The 10,121-nt window shown below is 43.1% G+C and overlaps 1 protein-coding gene across 2 annotated transcripts; it reads right to left on the reverse strand.

Annotated features, from left to right (window-relative positions):
- Window positions 1-5,764: 5,764 nt before the first annotated feature.
- LOC112251057 lies at window positions 5,765-9,494 on the reverse strand. 2 transcript variants are annotated; one of them, XM_042322197.1, is made up of 8 exons: window positions 9,287-9,494; window positions 8,128-8,166; window positions 7,728-8,027; window positions 7,315-7,545; window positions 6,829-7,071; window positions 6,670-6,711; window positions 6,468-6,555; window positions 5,765-6,336 (listed from the first exon to the last, which is right to left on the reverse strand). In XM_042322197.1, the coding sequence occupies exons 1-8, from the start codon at window positions 9,315-9,317 to the stop codon at window positions 6,171-6,173; spliced, it is 1,140 nt and encodes a 379-aa protein (XP_042178131.1). In that variant the 5' UTR covers window positions 9,318-9,494; the 3' UTR covers window positions 5,765-6,170. The 2 variants fall into 2 exon arrangements, with proteins under 2 accessions (XP_042178131.1, XP_024277497.1); XM_024421729.2 differs by having other exon boundaries at window positions 7,252-7,545; window positions 9,287-9,493.
- Window positions 9,495-10,121: the final 627 nt, after the last annotated feature.

Genomic DNA, 10,121 nt, shown 5'->3' on the forward strand with positions numbered 1-10,121 from the left:
TTCCCCTTTGTCTTTGTGTGGAATTGTTTGTTGTAAGTGCTTGTGCACGTGTTTACTGGTGCGCGTCGGGTTTTGTACCCATGTTGGTTATTTCTTGATGCCGTTGGTTTTGGAATTAAACTGCTCCGGCTATTACCTAGCTCGGCTCTCCTGCGTCTGACTTCACTGCCACCAGTTACGCACCCCTTACAGAATTCCACACCACACCATGGAGTGAGCAGGAGCAGGTACCCCGGTTATAGGAGTCAAGGAGCGCGTCAGAGAACACGCCGCGATGCTACAACATTGCGGCATCGCGATGGACCGCATCGTCCAGACCATGGACCGCTGGGAGAGACAGGGAGTCCCTCCAGCGCCTCCACCAGCACAACAGGGGTTACCACTACTCGTCCCTCCTGTACACGGTTCCAGTTGGATGTGTCTCGCCCTTCCCGGGGAGTATGATGGGACGGTGGCATGGTGCCAGGGTTTCCTGCTAAAGCTGGACCTATACCTGGGCACCGTTGACCCGGCTCCCTCGGGAAGGGAGAGGGTGTCCGCCCTCGTCTCGTGCCTCTCAGGGAGAGCTCTGGAGTGGGCTAACGCTGTGTGGGAAGAAGGAGATGCGGCGTTGGACGACTACACAGAGTTCACCTGCCACTTCCGGCCAGTCTTTGACCACTCGCCCGAGGGTACAGCGGCGGGTGAACGTCTTTTCCACCTGAGGCAGGGGACGAGGAGTGCCCAGGAGTTCACCCTGGAATTTCGGACCCTGGCCGCAGGAGCGGGATGGAATGACAGGGCCCTTATCGACCACTACCGTAGCAGCCTGTGCGAGGATGTCCGTCAGGAGTTGGCCTGCAGGGATACTGTGCCACCCATAAGTGAGAAACCTACATGCCAAGTATAGTATGAGAATACAAAACATTGAGAATACCTGCTCTTGCCACAGACAGAATGACATCAAATAGAATAACTCAGATAGAATGACTCAAAGTCTTAGATAGCAGTCATCATCAATTGTCGACAATCTACTGGCAAATCCTTTCTAATCCTTGTCACATGAAGAAAAATAATGAAGAGAAACTATAGATAAAACGTGTCCGTGCTCGGAATTTGTACATAAAGATTACACAACAATGAATTGTTTGGAAGGAATCAGTGGCTAACTGCAAGCATAGCAAGAAACCACTAACGTTAACCTGCTATTCAATGTAGTGGCTGTTTTATTCAAATCAAATCAAATCAAATCAAATTTTATTTGTCACATACACATGGTTAGCAGCTGTTAATGCGAGTGTAGCGAAATGCTTGTGCTTCTAGTTCCGACAATGCAGTAATAACCAACAAGTAATCTAACTAACGAGTACCCATCATAAATCCAGGGAATGCCAGACTTTGATGACAAAGTTTGTTGACAAAATTTGCCCACAAAGGACCGCTACGCCACCTTCAAAAGATGACTCCAAAAATGCCTTGTATGCTGCTGCAAAAATGATGTAATATGCAAGGAAGAAATGTATACTGTAGCGAAGAAAGTAATACTAAGTGTATATTGTGTAGTAAACTGTGCCTCACCCTAATAATTCGGTCTATTTTCACAAACGCGGTATTGTAAACACATTGTTCGTGGCCGGGTGTGTGCTTGTTTGGCTACTTTTTTGTACAGCTTTGACAATGCTACTGATAGTATTTGTGGTGCTTGGCTTGCACGTACAAATTCAGCACACACAACATTCTATAATATAATTGTGTTATTTAACGTGTTTCTTTTTTGACACACAAAGACCCAAACGGCGTTCAATGTGGTCTATTTTCACCTCTTAGTGTTCTAACTTGGTGGTGCACAAATATCCTATAACCTGTTACAGAGAAATGTAATCATTGAATATTGTAAGAGCTTTCATTGTCTGTTTATATGCCCCATTTATGTATCCTATGTGTACCAAACTCACTAAAAGTGGCAGCAATAAAGCCTCTCTTGAAAAAGCCAAACCTTGACCCAGAAAATGTCTATCGGCCTATATTGAATCTTCCATTCCTTTCCAAAATTTTAGAAAAGGCTGTTGCGCAGCAACTCACTGCCTTCCTGAAGACAAACAATGTATATGAAATGCTTCAGTCTGGTTTTAGACCCCATCATAGCACTGAGACTGCACTTGTGAAGGTGGTAAATTACCTTTTAATGGCATCAGACCGAGGCTCTGCATCTGTCCTCGTGCTCCTAGACCTTAGTGCTGCTTTTGATACCATCGATCACCACATTCTTTTGGAAAGATTGGAAACCCAAATTGGTTTACACGGACAAGTTCTGGCCTGGTTTAGATCTTATCTGTCGGAAAGATATGAGTTTGTCTCTGTGGATGGTTTGTCCTCTGACAAATCAACTGTAAATTTCGGTGTTCCTCAAGGTTCCGTTTTAGGACCACTATTGTTTTCACTATATATTTTACCTCTTGGGGATGTCATTCGAAAACAAAATGTTAACTTTCACTGCTATGCGATTGACACACAGCTGTACATTTCAATGAAACATGGTGAAGCCCCAAAATTGCCCTCGCTAGAAGCATGTTTTCAGACATAAGGAAGTGGATGGCTGCAAACTTTCTACTATTAAACTTGGACAAAACAGAGATGCTTGTTCTAGGTCCCAAGAAACAAAGAGATCTTCTGTTGAATCTGACAATTAATTTTAATGGTTGTACAGTCGTCTCAAATAAAACTGTGAAGGACCTCGGCGTTACTCTGGACCCTGATCTCTCTTTTGAAGAACATATCAAGACTGTTTCAAGGACAGCTTTTTTCCATCTACGTAACATTGCAAAAATCAGAAACTTTCTGTCCAAAAATGATGCAGAAAAATTAATCCATGCTTTTGTCACTTCTAGGTTAGACTACAGTAATGCTCTACTTTCCGGCTAACCGGATAAAGCACAAAATAAACTTCAGTTGATGCTAAATACAGCTGCTAGAATCCTGACTAGAACCAAAAAATGTGATCATATTACACCAGTGCTAGCCTCCCTACACTGGCTTCCTGTCAAGGCAAGGGCTGATTTCAAGGTTTTACTGCTAACCTACAAAGCATACATGGGCTTGCTCCTACCTATCTCTCTGATTTGGTCCTGCCGTACATACCTACACGTACGCTACGGTCACAAGACGCAGGCCTCCTAATTGTCCCTAGAATTTCTAAGCAAACAGCTGGAGGCAGGGCTTTCTCCTATAGAGCTCCATTTTTATGGAATGGTCTGCCTATCCATGAGAGAGACGCAAACTCGGCCTCAACCTTTAAGTCTTTACTGAAGACTCATCTCTTCAGTGGGTCATATGATTGAGTGTAGTCTGGCCCAGGAGTGTGAAAGTGAACAGAAAGGCCCTGGAGCAACGAACCGCCCTTTCTGTCTCTGCCTGGCCGGTTCCCCTCTTTCCACTGGGATTCTCTGCCTCTAACCCTATTACAGCGGCTGAGTCACTGGCTTACTTGCTTTCACTTGAGTGGGTTGAGTTACTGATGTGCTCTTCCTGTCTGGGTTGGCGCCCCCCTTGGGTTGTGTCGTGGCGGAGATCTTTGTTGGCTATACTCGGCCTTGTCTCAGGATGGTAAGTTGGTGGTTGAAGATATCCCTCTAGTGGTGTGGGGGCTGTGCTTTGGCAAAGTGGGTGGGGTTATATCCTTCCTGTTTGGCCCTGTCCGGGGGTTTCATCGGATGGGGCCAAAGTGTCTCCTGACCCCTCCTGTCTCAGCCTCCAGTATTTATGCTGCAGTAGTTTATGTGTCGGGGGGCTAGGGTCAGTTTGTTATATCTGGAGTACTTCTCCTGTCCTATCCGGTGTCCTGTGTGAATTTAAGTATGCTCTCTCTAATTCTCTCTTTCTCTCTTTCTTTCTCTCTCAAGGAGGACCTGAGCCCTAGGACCATGCCTCAGGACTACCTGACATGATGACTCCTTGCTGTCCCCAGTCCAGCTGGCCGTGCTGCTGCTCCAGTTTCAACTGTTCTGCCTGTGATTATTATTATTTGACCATGCTGGTCATTTATGAACATTTGAACATCTTGGCCATGTTCTGTTATAATCTCCACCCGGCATAGCCAGAAGAGGACTGGCCACCCCACATAGCCTGGTTCCTCTCTAGGTTTCTTCCTAGGTTTTGGCCTTTCTAGGGAGTTTTTCCTAGCCACCGTGCTTCTACACCTGCATTGCTTGCTGTTTGGGGTTTTAGGCTGGGTTTCTGTACAGCCCTTTGAGATATCAACTGATGTACGAAGGGCTATATAAATACGTTTGATTTGATCCTACGGTTCTAACTTGTACAAGGAGTAGACTGTAAGAACAGCCCATGTTCTGAATTCTGTCGCTGTACATTTCAAAAGTGCTGAACAAATAGTTATATTGACTATGTCCGTCGTAGCTTGCTCATTAATGTCTTAATTGAAATTAAGTAAGGATAGTCTCTTATCTGCTTGTCGTCCCCATATGCCAAAATTTGTACATCTCAATTGTCAGTAGAAACCACATTTGTTTAAAAACCTCTACGGGATTGTTGTCCCCCCTGCGGGATAGTTGAACTAACGTAGGCTAATGCGATTAGCATGAGGTTGTAAGTAACAAAAACATTTCCCAGGACACAGACATATCTGATATGGGCAGAAAGCTTAAATTCTTGTTAATCTAACTGCAGTGTCCAATTTACAGTAGCTATTACAGTGAACTAATACCATGCTATTGTTTGAAGAGAGTGTACAATTATTAACTTGAAAATGTATTAATAAACCAATTAGGCACATTTGGGTGGTCTTGATACAACATTTTGAACAGATATACAATGGTTAATTGGATCAGTCTAAAACGTTGCACATACACTGCTGCCATCTAGTAGCCAAAATGTAAATTGCACCTGGGTTGAAATAATACATTATGGCCTTTCTCTTGCATTTCAAAGGTTATGGTACAAAAAAAATCCACAGGTTTTTTTCTTTGGATGATCTTTTACCTTTTAATGTGTTATATTCTCCTACATTAATTTCACATTTCCACAAACTTCAAAGTGTTTCCTTTCAAATGGAATCAAGAATGTGCATACCCTTGCTTAAGCTACAGGCCTGAGCTACAGGCAGTTAGATTTGGGTCATTTTAGGCGAAAATGGAAAAAAAGGGTTGCATCCCTTTAAACAAGCAAAACTGTGGTTGTGTAAATTCTTATATTTACTATTTGAGATATTTAACTCTCAAGTCAATGCTTTTGGAAATTAAATACCAATTAAAAAATAGGACAATAATGTGAGTAAAATACATTTGAAAGTATTGTAAAACTCACCAGCTGTTGCAATCACTCTTCTGTTTTAACAGTAGTGACCGTGGTGTCGTAGTGTAACGGATGTGAAACGGCTAGCTAGGTAGGTGTGCTAGGTGCGCGCTAAATAGCGTTTAAATCGGTGACGTCACTTGCTCTGAGACCTTGAAGTAGTGGTTCCCCTTGCCCTGCAAGCGCCGCGGCTTTTGTGGAGCGATGGGTAACAATGCTTCGTGGGTGACTGTTGTTGATGTGTGCAGAGGGTCCCTAGTTCGCGCCCGGGTATGGGCGAGGGGACGATCTAAAGTTATACTGTTACACTAGAGCTGTGCAGATATCGGTGAAAATGAATTTTCTCCCAGTAAGCCTCAAATTTCAGCAGCCAAGTGAAAGCCTATTCATAAGTAGGGAAGTACCTTACAGTAAATGGAAGGGATTTACTGTACAGAAACGGCATTTCTGATACTCATTAGTAGTTCACCAACAGGTGTAACATGAAGATGGAGTGACTTTAATGATACAATGGAAATATTGTGCTTGTACACAATAGTTTTTTAGCTCATACTGTACATCCTCTTTATTTCTTAATTTGACCAGATAAAAGAAAAACTCTGGTGAGAAACAAAACCAGTGAAAAACAGATACAAAGGATAATTAATATGTTTGTACCAGAGGAGGCTTGTGGGAGGAGCTATAGGAGGACAGGCTCATTGTAATGGCTGGAATGGAATAAATGGAACAGTATCAAACATATGGAAACCACGTGTGACTCCGTTCCATTTATTTAACTTATGCCATTGCAATGAGCCTGTTCTCCTATAGCTTCTCCCACCAGCCTCCTCTGGTATGTTCTGTACAGTGTTAAGCACACTAGTCTCTGGTTTGAGTGGTAGAGTTTAGCTGGCAGTGGCAGGGTACTGCTGCTTGTCCAACAGGTTGGCCATCTCCATCCATCCCAGATCCCACTGTACCTCAGTCACATCCTGCTTGGTCTGGGGTGCCTCTCCTGGGGGTGGCCCTTCTTTGGAGGAGAAACAGCTGCGGGTGCACCACATACGCAACCTTGAACCCAATAACAGACGGGTTAGTGACACATACAGAGTTTCCTGCTTACTACAGAGTGTTTCTATTTTTTATGTCCATTGAATGTGATTAGTAAACAGAGATATTTGTTGAAGGTAATAACTACTAACCTGTAGTGACGAACCAGTAACATAACAACAGGAATAAGCAACAGGATAACCACAATGCAACAGAACAGCAACACCCATATCCAGGTACCTGAATGGGGAAAAACATGAAACCATATAAGTCGAGTGTGCACGCGCACGTGCGTGTGTGTGTTGGAGGAGGGGGGTTGAGGTGATTGAAGGGTTTTATGTGTAGACACTGTACCTTCAGAGGACAATGTCTTTCTCTCTTCTGAGGTGGAGTTCCCTAAAATAAAGGCATTAAAAGCAACGCAACGTAAAATGAAGTTAATCTGTATTTCAAGCAGTATTGGGAGGCAGTAAAATATTTGGGCCGCAGTTGTGCCCAACCGTTTGGTCTTACTTCTCACAGACAGCCAACTCTCTGGGCTCTCCAACTTCTCCTCAGGTTCAGCACACTTGTAGAAGCCCTCGTCTGCACCGTTCACATTGTCAATGGTCATCTCTGTGACGTTCAGAACAACCTCTACTCCGTTTTTGTAGAAGGTGGTCAGGTTAGGTTTGTGGAACCAGTACCGGCAATGCAGAGTCACCTGATCTCCCTCTGTGACAGGGTGAGCAGGGCCAACAATGATCATGGAACCATCTGTGAGACACAAGAGAAGACACTACAGATACAGATACATAGACCATTACATATAGTGCATCTTACTTGCTTTCTTATGCATAATCTCGGTTTCCACAGGCACATGGCATTATTTCCCCCCAACCACATGATCACAATGCTGCTAATGTATCAGACATCAGTGATACAGATATGGCTCACAGCTCACTGTGATCTTGACCGTGTTGCTGCGCCATTTGCTGCTCTCACACCAGTACAACCCACTGTATAGAGAGGAGAGGCTGCATGCTCCAGGAACCTCCTTCCTGACAGTGCCCTCTAGTGTCTGACACCCAGACCTAACTCCAAAGTCAGTGAGCTGCCACAATGTCCAGTCTGTGGAGTTACTCTCTGTGGAGTTGCTCTCAGACACAGCAGGGCACTGGAGAGAGAAGTGCTCCCCTTGGAAGTGCTGTCGGCTGTTGGGGATCACTGCCAAAGAGGGTGGGGTCAGCTCTGCGAGAGAGATGGGTACAATAAGTGGGGGTGACATTTTCAGGATTACTCACTCTACTAATGCCATAACACCAAATGGCTACTCGTCTTTGATGAGGTTATGTGTGCATTGATACCAATAGCAGTAGCCATATTTCATCCAACCAATCAGTGAACAGTGATTAGACTGAAGGTTGTCTCACCTGACACAGTCAAGTGGGCAGGGTCACTGAGTAAGGGTGTGGTTGAGCCATTCCGCTCAGCCTGGCACCAGTAGCTACCACCGTCAGCCTTGGCAACCCCAGTGATGGAGTAACTGTCACCACTGATCATGTGTCTAGCGTTTGGGGTCACAAGTTTGTGAGATGTGTGTCTGAACCAGTGATAGGTCCAAGAATAGTTAGCACCTGCTTCCACACGGCATCTCAGGGCCACAGATTCCCTTAAGTAGATGGTTGATCCTGGGGGCCAAACAGACAGAACCACTCTGATATTGGGAGACCCTAGAGAAAGAGGGAAGCTCATTATTTCTGGACATTTCTGTATGTGTATATGAGTGTGTGTATATGAGTATGTGTATATGAGTATGTGTGTGTGTTTTACCTTTAGAGTCTGTAGTCTGGATCATCAATGTTGTTAGACCTGATGAAGAAAAAAAGGATCATTGATCAATGTGATCAGAAGTTAACTCTGTTTACTATTCAGGAGTAGGAAATAGAGCAGTAACAACATTACTGTATATACACTCAGTGGGCAGAGGAATGGGAAACAGTCTCTAATGAGTCTGTAGATGGATATCATCCCCATGGGGGTAGGAGGAATGTACACGCATGTCCTTTCCTGCCATTTCTGATCCTTTCCTTCACAACAAGACTCCACACAACCTACAATCATGGTCATGGAGCTTATGTCAAGAAAAATACAAGAGTAGATAGCACTCAAATAAACCCACCTAAACATGTTCTCTTAAGAGTGACATTTTACCCCATTCTCACATTCAACTAATAGGCTACACTAAACATATTTTTAAAAATGTAGCCTATGCAGAGTGCCCTGCAGTTAATCAAAATTCAGCCCTGGTTATATCATCATGCACATTATCAATGACAATAATTGACCATTGAAATGTGCAGTGGTGGAAAAAGTATCTAATTGTGATACTTGAGTAAAAGTATAGATACCTTAATAGAAAGTTACTCAAGTAAAAGTAAAAGTCACCCAGTAAAATACGACTTGAGTAAAAATCCAGAAGTATTTGGTTCTAAATATACTTAAGTATCAAAAGTAAAAGCATCAATAATTTCAAATTCCCTATAGTAAGCAAAGCAGACGATACCATTTTCTTGTTTAAGACATTTACGTATAGCCAGGGGCAGACTCCAACACTCAGACATCATTTACAAATGATGCATTTGTGTTTAGTGAGTTTGCCAGATCAGAAGCAGTAGGGATTGGGGACCACGTGTTCTCTTGATAAGTGCATGATTTGGACCATTTTCCAGTCCTGCAAAGCATTCACAATACTTTTGGGTGTCAGGGAAAAGTATGGAGCAAAAAACACATTCTTTTCTTTAGGAATGTAGTGAAGTAAAAGTAAAAGTTGTCAAAAAAATAAATAGTAAAGTACAGATACCCCCAAAAATGACTTAAGTAGTACTTTAAAGTATTTTTATTTAAGTACTTTACACCACTGGAAATGTATATGAACAATTAAGACAATTCTAATTAGTCAATGAGGAAATTAAAATGTATAGGAGCTCACCCAGTATGACATAGACGGAGAGGGAGTTCATTCTATCTCGAGTTGAATTACTCTGGTACACAATGAAAACCCTGTCAAATCTCTTTCTGACTCATACAAGTATCAGAGAGATATCTTGCTAACTCACTGTTACACCTGCCATATCAGAATTGTTCAAGGGCTGCAGTCTTCAAATGGGGGAAAAAACATCACTCATTTGGAGGTAAAATCTAAATGGGGATTTAGGGTGGGACAGTAAAAATCTAGAAAGACAGGAAACAGGGGATGAGGAGGAGCTATTGGACCTCCCATCATAATAATCGCCCAGCCCCCTTTAAAGATGGCCATCTTGCTGGGGACTAGGGGGCAAACATTTCCTCCACTTCCGCCTGTGCCATGGCAATACAGTCACAACTACTACTAACAATGAGTCACATACAGTTGAAGTAGGAAGTTTACATACACCTTAGCCAAATACATTTAAACTCAGTTTTCACAATTCCTGACATTTAATCCTAGTAAACATTCCCTGTCTTAGGTCAGTTAGGATCACCACTTTATTTTAAGAATGGGAAATGTCAGAAAAATAGCAGAGAGAATGATTTATTTCAGCTTTTATTTCTTTCATCACATTCCCAGTGGTCAGAAGTTTACATACATTCAATTAGTATTTGGTAGCATTGCCTTTAAATTGTTTAACTTGGGTCAAACGTTTCGGGTAGCCTTCCACAAGCTTCCCACAACAAGTTAGGTGAATTTTGGCCCATTCCTCCTGACAGAGCTGGTGTAACTGAGTCAGGTTTGTAGGCCTCCTTGCTCGCACACGTCTTCCAAATGTAGAAAGCCAATAAACACA

The sequence above is a fragment of the Oncorhynchus tshawytscha genome, linkage group LG05 (genome assembly GCF_018296145.1).
Source record: "Oncorhynchus tshawytscha isolate Ot180627B linkage group LG05, Otsh_v2.0, whole genome shotgun sequence".
Taxonomy (NCBI): Eukaryota; Metazoa; Chordata; class Actinopteri; order Salmoniformes; family Salmonidae; genus Oncorhynchus; species Oncorhynchus tshawytscha.

Bases quoted from the DNA above. Each gene is read 5' to 3' on its own strand.
- LOC112251057 (XM_024421729.2), bottom strand. From the start codon at position 9,317: ATGAACTCCCTCTCCGTCTATGTCATACTGG. The intron at 8,028-8,127 runs GTAAAACACACA...CTCTTTCTCTAG, and splicing joins CCAGACTACAGACTCTAAAG to GGTCTCCCAATATCAGAGTG. The intron at 7,546-7,727 runs GTGAGACAACCT...TCTCTCTCGCAG, and splicing joins TGCCCACTTGACTGTGTCAG to AGCTGACCCCACCCTCTTTG.